The 19195-nt window shown below is 44.5% G+C and overlaps 1 protein-coding gene across 8 annotated transcripts in view; it reads left to right on the forward strand.

Moving 5' to 3' along the window:
- Nucleotides 1–19195, forward strand: part of TULP4 (TUB like protein 4) — a 277954-nt gene that overhangs the window by 177312 nt on the left and 81447 nt on the right. For all 8 annotated transcript variants that reach the window (XM_037895067.2, XM_043544271.1, XM_043544270.1 and 5 more), the window contains 2 exons: nucleotides 2154–2282; nucleotides 2933–3094. In XM_037895067.2, coding sequence (XP_037750995.1) covers nucleotides 2154–2282; nucleotides 2933–3094 — 291 coding nt within the window. The remainder of the gene's footprint in view (nucleotides 1–2153; nucleotides 2283–2932; nucleotides 3095–19195) is intronic.

Genomic DNA, 19195 nt, shown 5'->3' on the forward strand with positions numbered 1-19195 from the left:
AATAAGAGGTTCACCACACCCATTTCTCGCCACAACCTTTACTCAAGAGCCCTGTATAGCGCACCAAGAGACAATTTCTGTTTGGGTTATTTCACTAGCTACAAGATTGATCCTTCAGGAATGGAAAGCTATGCTGATTGATACCAGCTAAGGATCTGGCCCTTACAGTCCATAAACTGGTACAGGAGTTCATTTTAGCTAGTAAATTTAAGTCCCAATGTTGCAAACTTAGCTCCTGATCCTGGCTCTGTCCAGAACCTCTGATTTCAGTGGGGCTCATGGGTGCAAGGATCCTCCTGTGCAGAATCAGCCACAGAATGGGGCCCTTCATGAGTATCATCCCATTTTAGTCAACAGCCAAATGAATTTCAGGAAACATAGTCATGTTCTTTGGGAAATGAAGAGTATTTATTTGGATTGATGAGTGCTGTCTAACAATTCAGCATCTAACATTCACCCATCCTAGACTCTGAGTGTCCATTCAACAACTAAATTTACACTCTGATAATTGTCAATTTAATATTTTTGTCTGCAGGTTTCATGTATTATGCTCTTATATGGTGGTGAGTATGTATGTATACCTAGCTGGATTATTCTGACATCTTGGAAATTAAACTAAATCAGAAAAAAAATGTGAAAGATGAGAGCAGAAGGTAAATGTTTTTTAAGGCTAATTTCTGTTTAAGGCACTAAGACGGGGTGGGCAAACTATGGCCCGGGGGCCGCATCCAGCCCTTCAGATGTTTTAATCCGGCCCTTGAACTCCCACGAGGGAGCGGGGTCCAGGGTTTGCCTTGCTCCAGCACTCTAGTTGGGGAGCGGGGTCGGAGCTTGCCCTGCTCTGCACATGCTGTTGCTCCGCGTGGTTCCTGGAAGTAGCGGCATGTCCCCCCTCTGGCTCCTACATGTAGCGGCAGTCAGAGGACTCCGTACGCTGCCCCCGCCTGAAACGCCACCTCTGCAGCTCCCATGGGCCGGGAACTACGGCTGATGGGAGCCGCAGAGGTGGCGGCTGCGGACAGGGCAGCACACAGAGCTGCCTGGATGCGCTTCCGCATAGGAGCCGGGGGGGGGGGGGCGGGGACACAGCTGCTACCGGGAGCTGCTTGAGGTATGCACCACCTGGAGCTTGCACCCCTGATCCCATCCCATGCCCCTGCCTCAGCCCTATTCCACCTTCCACCCTCTGAAACCCTTGGTCGCAGCCCGGAGCGCCCTCAACCCCTCATCCCCAGCCTCACCCCAGAGCCCATACCGCCAGCCGGAGCCCTCACCCCCTCCTACACCCCAACCCCCAATTTCGTGAGCATTCATGGCCCGCCATACAATTTCCATACCCAGATGTGGCCCTTGGGCCAAAAAGTTTGCCCACCCCTGCACTAAGATGACATGGTTCATTTCAGGTACATATTGAGGCCTCTAAAGTGGCTTCATTTATTAACTTAACTTCATGCTAATTATAAATGAGAGACCAGTCATGGCAGGCTTTAGCTTGGTTAAATTCTGTAGGAAGAATCCAAACGTCTCTAATGGGAGAAAGAAGAACCCATACAAAGCCTCTATTCCCTCTGCAATCGGTAGCAGAGAAGAAACGTTCAAGTTAAATTATGTTCCTAATTCTCATGAATTAGGGAGTCTGGAATGTTTTTAAAGAGGTTGTTGATGCAGGGAGCTACATTCAATCCTGGTGAAAGTGGACCTGCCTCCACTGAAGTCAGTAGAACTGGGAATTTGACCCAGGGAATCTGGTAGCATTTGAGGTGAGGGACAGGGGAAAGTGGTTTGAGAGAGACAGATTGTGTGTACAGGGACTTCAGGGTTTGTTTACTCTTTCTGCAGTGGAACTCTGGATTACCACATGTTTTTGTTAGTTTCAAAAGTATCTGATGTCTTCCATAAAGGCCTGACAGTTGGGAGAATTCTGAATTGCTTGACAGCCATAATAAAATGAGTCCTGTAATAAAATGAGTCCAGCTGTTCTTGAGAGCTGCATGATATTATGCCGAAAATTACTATTTTGTAGATCTTATTCAGAATTTAAATGTGACATTGTTTGTTTATTTTGCAGTATTAGTTAATTGAGTCTCTAGTAAAACACTTGTTAACACTGTATACAGTCATGGTAATGCTGCATTTGTTTGGAATCTCTTTAGGTTGTATTGGTGAGATGGAATGAACCATTCCAGAAACTGGCAACCTGTGATGCAGATGGAGGAATTTTTGTTTGGATTCAATATGAAGGCAGATGGTCTGTGGAGCTTGTGAATGATCGTGGGGCACAGGTTGGTATGAACATTTTCTCTTTAGTCAAGAACAGTCAAATCATAAGAGGTTCAAAATGAAAACAATGAAAATGCAAAGTGCAATCTTCCTTTTTTAAAAACATTTCTTTATTGAAATAACTAAACAGAGAGTGTCATAGAGATTCCTGCTACACTGAGCTCCTTGGGTTTTACAAACAGGATGAAATTTGCTATGAGGCAGAAAGCCAGGACAAGAATCACACTCTACTTAAGATTTCAAAACAAGGCTTAAGTAAGACTTAAGTGGGACTTCAGTGGCCCACTGGTGAATTTCACTCAGAAGGAGCATGATAAAGGAATAGCCCTTTTTTATCCCATTGTATCTAGTTAACAATCTCAAGAAGTTTTTTTTAACTCTTGTTAGTGGTTCTCAGTGTATTGAGTTTTTCACTGGTGGGACAGTGTGAAATTGCTAAACCCTCAATTAATCACCATCAGAAACTCTTCTGATTTCCATTTCCATGTGATAAAAATGCGTTCTTCTAAGCAAGTTTTATGACACCGTATATTGATTCCATGTTAAACTTCTCCATAATAAATCATATATAAAATGGGTATAGTAATACTTATAATAACTTGGAAATTATTGCATGATTAATGTCTAATCTCTTATCTATGTATATGTTAAGGTGAGCGACTTTACATGGAGCCATGATGGAACTCAAGCTCTCATCTCCTATAGGGATGGATTTGTGCTGGTTGGTTCAGTCAGTGGACAGAGACATTGGTCTTCAGAGATTAACTTGGAGAGTCAGATCACCTGTGGCATATGGACTCCTGACGATCAGCAGGTAATGGCATTTACAGAAAGGAAATTAATACTTATATTCATGTTTTATGAAATAACACATCTAAAATCAACATAAACAGGAGAATGAGTACATTGTAAGAACAGGTTTCAGAGTAGCAGCCGTGTTAGTCTGTATTCGCAAAAAGAAAAGGAGTACTTGTGGCACCTTAGAGACTAACAAATTTATCTGAGCATAAGCTTTCGTGAGCTACAGCTCACTTCTTCGGATGCATTCAGTGGAAAATACAGTGGGGAGATTTATATACATAGAGAACTTAAAACAGTGGGCGTTACCATACACACTGTAACGAGAGTGATCACTTAAGGTGAGCTATTACCAGCAGGAGAGTGGCGGGGGGGAACGGGGGGAACCTTTTGTAGTGATACTCAAGGTGGGCCATTTCCAGCAGTTGACAAGAACGTCTGAGGAACGGTGGGGGTGGGGGGATAAACATGGGGAAATAGTTTTACTTTGTGTAATGACCCATCCACTCCCAGTCTCTATTCAAGCCTAAGTTAATTGTATCCAGTTTGCAAATTAATTCCAATTCAGCAGTCTCTCCTTGGAGTCTGGAGTCTGTTTCTGAAGTTTTTTTGTTGAAGTATTGCCACTTTTAGGTCTGTAATTGAGTAACCAAAGAGACTGAAGTGTTCTCCAACTGGTTTTTGAATGTTATAATTCTTGACGTCTGATTTGTGTCCATTTATTCTTTTACGTAGAGACTGTCCAGTTTGACCAATGTACATGGCAGAGGGGCATTGCTGGCACATGATGGCATATATCACATTGGTAGATGTGTAGGTGAACGAGCCTCTGATATTGTGGCTGATGTTATTAGGCCCTGTGATGGTGTCCCCTGATTAGATATGTGGACACAGTTGGCAACGGGCTTTGTTGCAAGGAGAGGTTCTTGGGTTAGTGGTTCTGTTGTGTGGTGTGTGGTTGCTGGTGAGTATTTGCTTCAGGTTGGGGGGCTGTCTGTAAGCAAGGACTGGCCTGTCTCCCAAGATCTGTGAGAGTGATGGGTCGTCCTTCAGGATAGGTTGTAGATCTTTGATGATGCATTGGAGAGGTTTAGTTGAGGGCTGAAGGTGATGGCTAGTGGCGTTCTGTTGTTTTCTTTGTTGGGCCTGTCCTGTAGTAGGTGACTTCTGGGTACTCTTCTGGCTCTGTCAATCTGTTTCTTCACTTCAGCAGGTGGGATTTTGGTTGTAAGAATGCTTGATAGAGATCTTGTAGGTGTTTGTCTCTGTCTGCGGGGTTGGAGCAAATGCGGTTGTATCGTAGAGCTTGGCTGTAGACAGTGGATCGTGTGGTGTGGTCTGGATGAAAGCTGGAGGCATGTAGGTAGGAATAGCGGTCAGTAGGTTTCCGGTATAGGGTGGTGTTTATGTGACCATCGCTTATTAGCACCGTAGTGTCCAGGTTGATGGTGGGATGGAAATTGTTGAAATCATGGTGGAATTCCTCAAGGGCTTCTTTTCCATGGGTCCAGAGGATGAAGATGTCATCAATGTAGCACAAGTAGAGTAGGGGCATTAGGGGACGAGAGCTGAGGAAGCGTTGTTCTAAGTCAGCCATAAAAATGTTGGCATACTGTGGGGCCATGCGGGTACCCATAGGAGTGCCACTGATTTGAAGGTATACATTGTCCCCAAATGTGAAATAGTTATGGATGAGGACAAAGTCACAAAGTTCAGCCACCAGGTTTGCCGTGACATTATCGGGGATAGTGTTGTTGACGGCTTGTAGTCCATCTTTGTGTGGAATGTTGGTGTAGAGGGCTTCTACATCCATAGTGGCCAGGATGGTGTTTTCAGGAAGATCACCGATGGATTGTAGTTTCCTCAGGAAGTCAGTGGTGTCTCGAAGACAGCTGGGAGTGCTGGTAGCGTAGGGCCTGAGGAGGGAGTCTACATAGCCAGACAATCCTGCTGTCAGGGTGCCAATGCCTGAGATGATGTGGCGTCCAGGATTTCCAGGTTTATGGATCTTGGGTAGCAGATAGAATACCCCTGGTCGGGATTCTAGGGGTGTGTCTCTGCAGATTTGTTCTTGTGCTTTTTCAGGGAGTTTCTTGAGCAAATGGTGTAGTTTCTTTTGGTAACCCTCAGAACTGAGGCTAACCAGAGCCCATCTAAATATTATGAAAATTTACCTGAAGAGGTGATTCTCATGCACTAGACAAAAGCATTGGACAATGTGAATTCTAAATTACTGTGTCATCCAGGGCCATTTTTCACTCCTGGTATACTGAAACATTTGGGGCCTCATTTCAAAATTATGCATGCAAAAAGGGACTGTGCTGTTATGCACAATGCATTTGTGCAATTATCTCAGTGATTCAAGTGAACTGGGCTAAGGCTTGTGCAAGCAGGCAGTTACTTATACTGGTCATTTGAACTTACAGTTGCCCAGTTTGCACAAGCAATAAAAGTGACTGTGTCTGTGAATTGTGCATTAGTTGTGCATTTCCATTTGCATCTTTGAACGAGTAAATGGACCTGCCAAATTTTGAAAATAAAGCTGAGAGAAACGAGGGCCTGAAGCAATCAATCTCCTTAAAAAATAAAATAAAAAGATTTCTTGAACCATGGAATACATCTTGCTGAGCTTTGAAAAAGTCAGATGTAAAATTCTCCATTACTGCTTTCCTAATTCAACATAATATGTTGGTCATGGTGTCAATTATAGTGGGCACTGCGGTAGCCCTTTGGTTTTCATTTGCAGTATATCCAATGGCTCTTTCACTATTCAGCTCATGTCCTTACTTGAACAGTCTCTTCTTCCACAATGTTCATCCTCTTTATAATTAATATGTCTGTCATATGGCACTGAGAGAGAGGATGGGGACAGATTACCTTGTGGAAATAGAAGTTGCATTTTATCAGGATTGGATTATTTTATTTATGTGCTTTATAATTCCTTAAAAATTGTCAGATCCAGGCTCCAGGTACCTGTGACGTAAATTTGGAATATAAATCCATACAAAACATTACAGTCCATGCAAAGCCCATTAGGGAATTGTTAATGGGATATAATAATAATAATAAAAATACAGGTGAGTCTCATCTTACGCGCATTTAACATGCGCTAATTCAGCTTTGCGCGGTCGGCAAAAACAACAACAAAAAAAGAAAAATAACAATTTAAATACTGTACCTGTAGTGCAGGCGATTCTGCCCGCCATTACACTCAATATAATTTTGACTATACGGGGTTTTCGCTTTACGCGCTGACTGTGGAACGTAACCCCAGCATAAGATGAGACTAGCCTGTACTTTGTATTTCCACAGAGCTTGCTTATAATCATAGGACTGGAATCCCAAAGTATTTTGCAAAGAGTAATGAATTAATTATCGCAACACCACCCTAGTGAGGCAGATAGTTTTATATTCCCTTTTTGAAGCTGAGGAAACTGAGGAACAGAGATTAAATGATTTGCTTGAGGTCAGTGGAAACAAACAAGCAGTAGATCTACCAGCTCCAAGTCCTATGCTTTATTCCCTGACTAAACTATCCTCTCCATGGGGTCTTTCACCTCTGTTTCATTGGTTAAACTCTGGTCACTCATTAATTGCCAGCTAATTCAAATTAGCTCTCACATTTGTATGTTCCAGGGCACAAATGTTTGTGGAGTGCCAAGACTAGCATGTACAAATGTGTTCGCCAATTCAGGTTCGTTAGAAATCAGTTAACTTGAGTTAAAAATCTTTACTGTAGGCAAATGCTTTGATAGTAACCAAAAATTGACACTATATGAGTGCTGTTGTGTAATCTGACATTTTCCACTCAACCCCCATGTTTGCACGTGACACTGTGCATATTTGTATGCATTATCCAGAGACAGTGTGCAGATGAGGGTAGCTTTCAGTATACGCTTCAACATAATACTCTGCCTACGTAAAGGGACTGGGATTACATGAGGTCCAAGGGAAAGCGACTGTGACCAGGTGATTACTAAGGACATGAACATACTATGCACTTATGTGATAAGGACTTAGAGGGAATGGACTGTATTGTTGTTACACACATAGACGTGTATGTACAGGACTGGATTCTGATCTCACACCAGTTTTATTCTTATGTAACCTCACTGAGTTCAGTAGAGTTATGCCTGATTTAATACTCATGTGAGTGAGATGAGAATCAACCCCACAGTATATTCTATTCTATGGTAGCTTCAGGACCGTCTCTGTTACCTAGAGCAGCATTACTTGGTGATACAGCAAACGGCAAGTAAATGTCAAATTTTGAATGTACATTTTCCCTATTTTCTTGATTTCTTTCACACCTGATACTCATGAAAATTGATAATGAAGGCATCCCTGGAAGATATTCTCCAAAATGATACTGTGACCTTTAAAACAGTGCACTGTAAAGGTTAAATTTCCATGATGGTTTATCTTTTAATTTTTCTACTTGTCCTCAGTGAAATTTTAGTGTCGTCCCTCCTTTGCCCCCACCCCATCTCTCCACTTCCTTTCTTTTCTATGCTAGAACTGCAAAATATTTTTTGAAGTTTGTAACAGAGAAAGGAGGAAACCTGAATATTTGTTTGACACCAAAGGAAATGTGTTAGTTACATGCTGTAGCCAACATATATAAACTCAGGGGTTCCATTTAATTTGTTGGGAGAGGAAATCTTCCCCAATACTCTTACAGATGGGAAGGTTCTACGTTTTGAAATATTATGTTTGCCTGACTCCCCACCTAGTTTTCCTTTTAATCTCTTCTCCTTCCCTCTCATGCTCTCATACATGAGCGTCTCTCTTCCTCCAGTTTAGTCACACACTTCTCTCCCGCAATCAATTTGTCACCAACCGTCAATGATGACTTGTCCTATTCCCCTCCCACAGCAACCCACTTGTCCTGTCCCCAACCCCTTACCAGTTTTTCCTCATTGGAAAGGATAGAGGAACTCTCTTCCCTCTCTGCCTGCAGCAGCCACTCAGAGCAGCTGAGTGCTACTGTCTTATCCATCTATTTTAGTGATAGAAAATTAGATCGAACCACCTATGTCACTCAGGGGATGTGAAAAATCCAGATCCTTGAGTGACTAAGGCTATATCTACACTAGCACTTTTGTCAGTAAAACTTTTGTTGGTCAGGAGTGTGAAAAAAACATACACCCCGACCGACATAAGTTTCACAAACAGAAGTGCCAGTGTGGACAGCGCTCAGGAGATGCTTTCCTGTCGACACAGCTATCACCGCTCCATTGGGGGTGGTTTAATTATGTAGATGGAAGCACTCTCTCCCATCGGCACAGAGGGGCTCCACGGGAGACCTTTTTGCGGTGCAACTGCAGCGGTATACAGCTATGCCACTGTAAGGTCTCTACTGTAGACATAGCCATAGTTAAGCCGACCGAAATCCCCATGACAGTGGTAGGTTGACGAAGGAATTCTCCCATCGACCTAGCTACCACCTCTCAGGGAGGTGGATTGCCTATGACGATGCAGAACCCCTCCCTTTGGCATAGGTCATGTCTACAGCTCTGCTGTAGCACTTCAGGTGTAGACAAGCCCATAGGCTTTGATACAGCCAACAATTGCTGTAGTATTGTTTTAGGAGCAGCAGTGATCTGTGTGCTCTGTATAACCTGTATGTTCAAAAGGTCTGTTACACTCCCCCCCGCCCCCTTTGTCTCCTCTCCCTCTTTGAATACCTGTGAAGTGGCTTTCCCCCTTCCCCTCCCTCCTGGAATGCTTGTGGGATGAATGGGCTGCTTGAACAGCTGGAAGATCAGAAGAGTTCCCAGGTAGACAAGGTATCTGGGACTCTGATTAGGCAGCTCTCACACACCCAATGAATGGACACTGTCTGAGATGGAGTGTGACCAGCTAGACGTGGCCAAGTCATCTCTAGTTGCAGGCCACGAGAAGCAGTCCTTAAAAGGGAAAGGGGCCACGTGCTCAGGAGTGCACTCACAAGCTTGTACCTCCCGTGAAGGCCCTTAGCCCGGACTGCCTGGCCAGTGGTTCGTCGCATGCCTCGAGAAAACTTACCTTCACTTACTTTGAAGAATCCTGACCTCTCCAGTGCTGTGCCTGTCCTGGGAGTGTGAGTATGCGAGTGTGAATGTGACCCCCCCACACACTTCTTTTGAGCTTAGCTATCAATGTAATAAACGTGCTGCTTTCTGCCAAACTCTGGTGGGTCATTAGTCCTCCCTAAGCTTGCTAGCTGGCCCAATTTTGGGTAACAAGTATCTGGGTGCCTTCTGCATAAAATCAATAGCAATAGCGAAGTCCCTAGTGAACTTCATGGAGTCTCTAGCACTTCTTCCTTTTCGCGGTTGAAACACTGCCTGGGGTAAGGTTTTTGTTTGTTTGTTTTTTGTTATATTTTTATTAAGGTGGCAGAGGTTGGAAATAGAAGAGAATGTTCGTATTGTGTGTCACAGTACAATAGTTTTCTCAAAAGTTTTGCAACATTTCCTAAACACAGTCAGACTGGATGTGTCTGATCTCCTTGGGAAGACTATTCTGTAGCCTATTCCCTCAGCCAAGAATGCTTTATTCCAGCTCTCAGGTGTTCCCTCTGGGGCTTTGCAATATGCATCATCCCAAAAGAGCACAGCTGTTGCAGTGGGTCACAGATGGAAGTTTGTTCTTTGATGTATCTGGGGCTAGATCCATAAATTGCTTTCAAAATGATGACCAAAACCTTAAACTGGCATTGGAAGTTGACTGGGAACCAATGAAAGGACTTGAGCATGGGCCTGATGGGCTCACGGTGGCTTGACTTATGGAGAAAGTGGGCAGCTACATCCTGCACAAGCTGGAACCCATGCATTCTCTTCACATTTCAGCTTCAACTACAGTGAATGACAGTAATCCAACCTGGAGATGACAAATGTTTGGATCACTGCACCTGGGACCTCATCCGGGAGGAAACAATGAACTTTCTTAGCAAGCTGGAGGTGAAAGAGGGCATTTTTGGAAACTGCTGCTACCTGGTCATCCACAGTTAACAAAGAGTCAAAAAGGACCCTGAGGTTTCACACCACTTTGATGAATGAAAGCTGTATGCCCTCACCTGGAAGGTGGAGAGAGCGTCTTGGCCAGTTTCCAACCAGTATTATTTCAGTCGTGCTTGGGTTCAGCTTGAGCCAGCTGGTCTTCATCCAATAACTAATTTCCTGTAGGATTTCTAACATTATAGTAATGGTGGTGATTGCATCAGTTGAGAATGAGGTATATAGCTGAGTGTCGAAAGCATGGGCTGTTAAGCCCCTACCATGTCTCTGTCTCTCCCTGTGGTCTCATGTTGCTATTGAAGAGAAGTATGGATAATATGGATCTCTGAGGGCCTTTGGAGAGGAGGAGCTGTTACTTGTGTCTATTGCTATGAGGTGGTTACTTTTTAGTGTCACAAGAGCCATCTCTGTGCTATGCCCAGGTCTGAACCCTTATTGTGAGGCATCCAGGAGGTTGACTGATGTCACATATTGTTGAAGCATGGTGGTTACTACTTTCTCAATTATTTTGCCCAGGAACAGGAGGTTGGAGACGGGATGATAGTTGGAAAGAGTTTCAGGTTCAGGCTTCCTAAAGATTGAGGAACTATTGCATTTTTCAAGGTGTTTGATAGATGTGCTTCTCTGAAGGAGGCACTGACTATTTCCATTAATAGTGGGCATAGTTGTTCGTCACTGGCTTTTGCCAGCCATGAGTAACATAGATTGGTTTTATATGTTGTGGCCCTAATATTTTTCAGGGCATCTTAAACTTTGTGATGTGTGAGGAAGCCCAACTCAGTCAGGGGTGGTGGGGTCGATAATACAATCCGGTCAGGGTATGTTAGCTCCGTATGTATTCAGTTGATCCTATCAATGAAGTATGCTGACAGTTCTTTGCAGTGTTTGATGCTTGCATCTGGTGTCTGGGCGATGCAATCTTGGTAGGTTACCTGTTACACTATGCGAAATAGCTCTGCTGGCCGAGATTCTTCTGTATTGACTGTGGAGGAGTAGAAGGCTCATTTTGCCTCCTTTTCTCCATTGGCTAAGTCCTGTAAGGGTTGTTTGTGCTGCTGGTGGAATGATTCAGAATGTGTTTTGCGAAACTGGCAGTCTTACTTTCTGTGTGTGTACTTCATCTGCTGTAGTTCATCTGTGAACCATGGTGATCTTCCCAGTTGGTGGGGGGAGAAGATGGTTTGGGGCCAAGGCATTGATAGTAGTGAATATCAGGTGACTGTACTAACTCATTGGAACCTTGGTCTTGTAATTGAATGGCTTGTTCTCCTTGCTCAAGTTGAAAACCTTGTGAGTTCAGGAGCTTTGTTTGCTCACTGCCCTGTTTAGAAGGAGCTTTGACCCTACTCCACGTGGAATCATTCATTTGTAGGAACAGGACCATGCTTGTAACCTCTGAAATCAATGGGAGTTAGGTACCTGCATACCTTTGAGGAGCTAGGTGTTAGACGCCAACAGCCAGGGCACACGAATCTAGAGGTGAGTTGCAAACCCCGATTTCTTGCATATGCTGCTTCAGGAATTAGTTACCAATAAGAAATGTTCCTCTAATGTTCTAAAGAGAATGACATTTGACTGGTTGTCACTTCAAGTGGGACACTCATATCACATAATTATATGGCATTTTTCATCTCCAAAGTGCTTCACAAACATAAATCAACACTCAGTAGCAGGGCTTTTCAGTTCAATAAACAATCATGGGGCTCGCATCATTTTTCAGCCTGCCCCCATTTTCCAAGCCCCGCATTGGAGCATCTGACCTCATGGGCCGGAATCCTTATTACCGGACATTGCGCATACTATTGCATAGAGCCCCATCATGGACTCTCATGGGACTGCTCATGATACTTAGCACTATATACTCAGTAGTAAGACTTTGCAGGATTGGGCCCTTTGTCTGGAGAGCATCGCATAGGTGCTGGAACTGGGTCTGCTGCCACACACCCTGGCTTAAAGTGGTTTCCATCATATACAGGATTTACAGTTTGATTCAGTGGCTGTCAGTATCCCTACTATAAAAATTGTTCCAGCACCCCCGGAGCAGTGTGACCTGCTACAGTTTACTTCAGCTCCCACTGACTGAATCATTCAGGGGTATGACCTCGTGGCTTCTTGGAAATGGCTGCTTTCCTGCTTCGTCAGGGTCTTGTGAAGTCCCTTTTTTGTCGGTGGAAGAATCTGGAAGGATAATGCAGGAATGAAAATGTAATTTGAAATGATGGACAGTATAAAGTCTTAGCCTCTGTCGTGAGACCAAGGTATTGGAGCCTTCCCAAAAGTGGGGGGGCCAGGGGCCCCCGCCTCTCCCGTTCCCCCAAGGGCCTGGCTACATCCCTCCTGTTCCCCTGGAGGCCCTGCCCCAGGCCAAGCCAAAAGCCAGAGGGGGGCCAGGGACACCCCAGCCCCTCAGGGTGAAAGCAGTCCCCTGACCATGTCCCCACCCCCAGGAACCCCTGCCCATGGCAGGTGGAGCTACCCAGGCTCCCCAAAACTGCCCGTGTGGCTCTCTCCGTCCCAGCTCCAGCTTGGGGGGGCCTTGGAGCCTCAGCCTGGCCATGATGAGAGCCATGTGGGCAGCTGTGGGGAGCTGTGGCGGACCCTCCACTTCCTCTGGGAAGGGAGCCTGCCAAAAGCAGCCCCCGGCCTGTGTCCGTGCCCCCAGACTCCCCCGGCCAGGGCAGGTGGAGTGTACGCAGCTCTGCACCCTTCTCAGAAAAACTCTTTTGGCATCAATCCTTGTTAAAGAGTATTGTTAAAATGTGCCCCACAAAAAAGGGATTATTTTAATAGTTGGTGATAAGAAAGCTTTTATCTTGTTACCTGGAAGGATGCACTTGTATACTGGATTTTAAAATCATGTTTGTGATGGTTTTTGGCCATGTATAGAAGTTTATCTCAAGATACTAGAGCTGGGAGAAGGCTTTGACATATCTAATAATGACAAGGAGGTGCTGTATTGCCAGAGGGTTGGACAAGAACTGCACATGGGGCTCAATTCTTTCACTTATGACTGTTTGATACTGGTGTAACGCCATTGACTTCACTGGGGTTACTACTGAGCTCTGCTGGTGCGTGTGAGAGAAGAATCAGACCCACTGTCTTCAACACAGTAAAGTCGTGTTGAAAATGAATGAATTTGTTTTAATTCCTGGAACAGGCCATATTCAGTTATTGCTGTTAATATCTCAAGAGGTACTATTTACCTACATTTATTCCCTGCATTACCAGTGAAGTAAATTATTAGACTTCTTTTTTTACGGTCCTAAGATCCACTGTCTAGTTTCTCTTTTCCTACTATTAGTTTTTCCTTATGGAGACTCAAGGGCTTGTTAATATTCTGTTTGACCTGGGGGAGTGGTTGATGTGAAACATCACAAGGTACTTTCTTTCTTCAGTTTGATATGAAAATAAATATATAGGCAATTAGCTCATTTAGATTCCAGTCCTGCAAATATTACCAGGCATATTGCTTACTACCATGAGTAGTTCCATAGGCAGCAGTAAGGATCTATAGGATTGGGTTCTTGATTATGCCTCAATTAGCCATTTATATCTGTATCACTATTGTTACCAGTGGTGCAGAAAATAAGCACAGCATTTGGAACATTGGTAGTTTGCAGTGCAAGGCCGTGTCGGACGTTTGAGGGGGAGAGGTTCGTTATTGTCCCCAGGACTCGCCTTCCCTATTTGCATAGCAACCCTGGCTGCTTCAGCATCATATTTTGTTTCATCCAGCAAACAGAGGCAGACTTCAATTTCTAAATCATATCTTGAACATCTTGAATTTCCTGATGGAATCTGGGACCCAGAAAAGAATTAACATTAAAACAATTTGTCCTTTCTGGGCATTGATGCAGAACAGATGGAATCTGTGTACATTGTATGTCCTGTATGTCTATAGTTGGATCAGTACCCCATTGTGCTGGGTGCTGCACAGAGATACGGTATGACATGATCCTGGCCCAAAAGAGCTTACAAGCTAAATAGATAAGTCAAACAAAGGGTAATGGATGGACAAGATATAATCAAAATATTAAAATTACACAACTTTAATAATTGATTTGTGTCCCTGTTCAGTATCTCTGAATATCAGGCCCAAGGTTTCTCAAGATGGGCAATCAGAAAATGAGAAACCCCTGTGATTGGACACTTTGAAAAAATACATCAGAGGGACTAGAGCATTCTAGTTTTACTGTGCCTTTCTCAGCCTGCTGACCTTCTCTCTCCTGAAGCTCAAAAGCACTTGTAGCCTTCAGTGCATGTAGTTTTTTTTATTATTTATACTACAGTAATACCTAGCGGTCCCAGTGAAGATTCCCATTGTTGGGATTGTATAAACACACAGTCCCTGCACTAATCTAGTACAGAGAAAACCTCTCCGAGGCCAGACATTCTCTATATCTGGGGAGCAGGTGCTGCAGAGTTAGACCCTGATTCCAGAACTGACTGCGTTGCACGCACATCCTTGCACCCTCTGAGAGCCCTGTTAACTTCAATGGGGTTTTGTACATTGGGGAAATTCTGCCACTGCACATGCACAGAATTCATCCCCCCGTCCTCCCAATTTTTTTTCTCTGCAGAATATAGATTCTGCTAGAGAGGCACTGCAGTTATACCTTTTGTCCACCAGGGGCTGCTGCGTTGCCAGAAGAGGGGGCACCCAGCCAGAGTGGCTGTGTTCCTCACAGTGGGGACAGGTGAGGAGGCACCAGACGGACAGAGCAGGGCAAGCAGGGCTGCTGGAGGTCACAGACTGTGGTTCAGAAGGTCTAGTGTGGGGACAGACTGGGGCATGGGCTCAGGAGCTAGTGTGGTGACAACATTGAGCTGGGACTGAATGGGAGGTGGGATGCAGGGACACATGGGGATGGGGGTAGGAGGTGCAGGGACACATAGATACAGGGGGATATGTGTCTGACTGAATGGAAAAGTCTAGAGGTCAGCCAGGTTCTGCAGGGGGAGACTCCCCAACTCCCTAACAATCCCTTCCCTCCCCTCCACCTCCCTGTCAAGGTTCCTTCCCCACTCTGAACTCTAGGGTACAGATGTGGGGACCTGCATGAAAGACCCCCTAAACTTATTCTTACCAGCTTAGGTTAAAAACTTCCCCAAGGTACAAACTTTGCCTTGTCCTTGAACAGTATGCTGCCACCACCAAGCATTTTAAATAAAGAACAGGGAAAAAGCCCACTTGGAGACGTCTTCCCCCAAAATATCCCCCCAAGCCCTACACCCTCTTTCCTGGGGAAAGCTTGATAATAATCCTCACCATTTGGTACAGGTGGACAAAGACCCAAACCCTTGGATCTTAAGAACAATGAAAAATCAATCAGGTTCTTAGAAGAAGAATTTTAATTAAAGAAAAGGTAAAAGAATCACCTCTGTAAAATCAGGATGGTGAATACCTTACAGGGTAATCAGATTCAAAACATAGAGAATCCCTCTAGGTAAAACCTTAAGTTACAAAAAGACACAAAAACAGGAATATACATTCATAGATTCATAGATATTTAGGTCAGAAGGGACCATTATGATCATCTAGTCTGACCTCCTGCACAACACAGGCCACAGAATTTCACCCACCACTCCTACAAAAAAAACCCTCACACCTATATCTGTGCTATTGAAGTCCTCAAATTGTAGTTTAAAGACTTCAAGGAGCAGAGAATCCTCCAGCAAGTGACCCATGCCCCATGCTACAGAGGAAGGCGAAAAACCTCCAGGGCCTCTTCCAATCTGCCCTGGAGGAAAATTCCTTCCCGACCCCAAATATGTCGATCAGCTAAACCCTGAGCATATGGGCAAGATTCATCAGCCAGATACTACAGAAAATTCTTTCTTGGGTAACTCGGATCTCACCCCATCTAATAGCCCATCACAGGCCATTGGACCTATTTACCATGAATATTTAATTACCAAAACCATGTTATCCCATCATACCATCTCCTCCATAAACTTATCGAGTTTAATCTTAAAACCAGATAGATCTTTTGCCCCCACTGCTTCCCTTGGAAGGCTATTCCAAAACTTCACTCCTTTGATGGTTAAAAACCTTCGTCTAATTTCTAGTCTAAATTTCCTAGTGGCCAGTTTATATTCATTTGTTCTTGTGTCCACATTGGTACTGAGCTTAAATAATTCCTCTCCCTCTCCGGTATTTATCCCTCTGATATATTTATAGAGAGCAATCATATCTCCCCTCAGCCTTCTTTTAGTTAGGCTAAACAAGCCAAGCTCCCTGAGTCTCCTTTCATAAGACAAGTTTTCCATTCCTCGGATCATCCTAGTAGCCCTTCTCTGTACCTGTTCCAGTTTGAATTCATCCTTCTTAAACATGGGAGACCAGAACTGCACACAGTATTCCAGGTGAGGTCTCACCAGTGCCTTGTATAACGGTACTAAAACCTCCTTATCCCTACTGGAAATACCTCTCCTGATGCATCCCAAGACCGCATTAGCTTTTTTCACAGCCATATCACATTGGCAGCTCATAGTCATCCTATGATCAACCAATACTCCAAGGTCCTTTTCCTCCTCCATTACTTCTAATTGATGCGTCCCTAGCTTATAACTAAAATTCTTGTTATTAATCCCTAAATGCATGACCTTACACTTCTCACTATTAAATTTCATCCTATTACTATTACTCCAGTTTACAAGGTCCCTCCAGCACAGCTTATTTTACAAGCCATTAAGCAAAAGAAAATCTAATGCATTTTCTAGCTAGATTACTTACCAACTTTTCAGCAGTTGTAAGGCTTGCATTTCTAATCTGTTCCCGGCAAAAGCATCACACAGGCAGACAGAACCTTTGTTCCCCCCCACTCCTCCAGATTTGAAAGTATCTTGTCCCCTCATTGGTCATTTTGGGTCAGGTGCCAGCGAGGTTACCTTAGCTTTTTAACCCTTTACAGGTGAAAGGGTTTTCCCTCTGGCCAGGAGGGATTTTATAGCACTGTATACAGAAAGGTGGTTACCCTTCTCTTTATATTTATGACACACCCCCCAAATCACAGATAGGGTGAAACACTGGCCGTGATTTCTTCCTGGAGCTCAAAGGAGAAAACAGAGTTAATAAGACACATGCACCTCTAAATATACTACTAACTATATAAAGAATAACAATATTTTCCACATCTTAAGGATGATTTGGACCAGTTGATTCTGGGAAACTTTCACAGGAGAGTGCATCAGCCACTTTGTTAGAAGCTCCTGAAATGTGTTGTATGTCGAAATCAAAATCTTGGAGAGCTAAACTCCACCGAATAAGTTTTTTGTTATTTCCCTTGGTGATATGAAGCCACTGTAGCGCAGCATGGTCGGTTTGCAGGTGGAAACGCAGTCCCCAAACGTATTGGCGTAGCTTTTCCAGAGTGTAGACAATGGCGTAACATTCCTTTTCACTGATTGACCAGTGGTTTTCCCTCTCAGACAGCTTCTTCCTGAGAAACACAACAGGATGGAACTCTTGATTCGGTCCTTCCTGCATTAAGACTGCTCCCACACCACGCTCGGACGCATCTGTGGTTACTAGGAACGGTTTGTCAAAATCTGGGGCCCTTAGCACAGAGTTGGACATGAGTGTCGCTTTAAGTTGGTTAAAGGCCCTTCTGACACTCTTCGTCACTGAACGGCATTTGGCTGTTTCTTTTTGGTTAGGTCTGTCAGTTGGGTGGCGATTTGGCTGTATTGCGGTACAAATCGCCTGTAATAACAGGCCAAGCCTAAGAAGGATTGGACCCGTTTCTTTGACTTTGGGACAGGCCACTTTTGGGTAGCATCCACTTTGGCCTGTAGGGGGTTGATAGTTCCTTGACCCACCTGGTGTCCAAGGTAAGTCACTCTGTTTAGGCCTATTTGACACTTCTTAGCCTTAACAGTTAGTCCCACCTCCCTTAGGCACTTGCAGGCTTTTTGTAGCTGTTCCAGGTGTTCTGCCCAGGAATCCGAAAATATGGCCACATTGTCAAGGTAGGCGACTGCATATTCTCCTAATCCCGCTAGGAGACCATCTACAAGTTTTTGGAAGGTGGCGGGTGCATTCCGCAGCCTGAAGGAGAGCACATTAAATTCATACAGCCTGACATGTGTGATGAAAGCTGACCTTTCCTTGGCGGATTCATCTAGCGGTACCTGCCAGTACCCCTTGGTTAAGTCCAAGGTAGAGATGAACTGGGCCCGTCCCAGTTTCTCCAATAGTTCATCTGTGCGTGGCATTGGATAGTTGTCTGGGCGAGTTACAACATTTAGCTTATGGTAGTCCACGCAAAAACGTATCTCCCCATCTGGGAACTAGAACCACTGGAGATGCCCATGCACTGCCAGAGGGGCAGATTACACCCATCTGTTGCATATCCTGGATCTCCCATTCTATATCAGTTTTAGCTTGAGGAGACACCCGGTAAGGTTGGGCTCTAATTGGGTGAGCATGATCTGTGTCAATGGTGTGGTATGCCCATTCAGTCAGTTCTGGGTTGGCTGAGAACGTCAGCGCATAGCTAGTGCACAGCTCCTTGATCTGCTGTCACTGCATACGCCCAAGAGTTTTGGAGAGGTTCACCTCTTCCACGCCACCATCACTTTTCCCTTCGTAGTAGACACCTTCAGGCCACTCAGCATCATCTTCTCCCTGGGCTGTAAACTGACAAACCTTTAATTTTCTGGAATAAAAGGGCTTTAGAGAATTAATATGGTACACCTTAGGCTTTCGGTTGGAGGTGGGGAATGCTATGAGATAATTAACAGCTCCCAGGCGCTCTTGGACCGTGAATGGCCCTTCCCACGATGCTTCCATTTTATGGGCCTGGAGTGCCTTTAAGGCCATGACCTGGTCCCCTACTTTGAAGGACCGCTCTCTGGCATGTTTATCATACCAGGCTTTTTGCTCTTTTTGAGCATCTTTTAGGTTTTCTTTAGCAAGGGCTAAAGAGGTTTGGAGGGTGTTTTGTAGGTTGGTTACAAAGTCCAGAATGTTAGTTCCTGGAGAAGGTGTAAACCCCTCCCATTGCAGCTTCACCATCTGTATTGGCCCCTTAACCTCGCAGCTGTATACAAGTTCAAATGGTGAAAACCCTAAACTGGGATGTGGTACAGCTGTGTCGGCAAAGAGCAACTGC

The sequence above is a fragment of the Chelonia mydas genome, chromosome 3, assembly GCF_015237465.2.
Source record: "Chelonia mydas isolate rCheMyd1 chromosome 3, rCheMyd1.pri.v2, whole genome shotgun sequence".
Taxonomy (NCBI): domain Eukaryota; kingdom Metazoa; phylum Chordata; order Testudines; family Cheloniidae; genus Chelonia; species Chelonia mydas.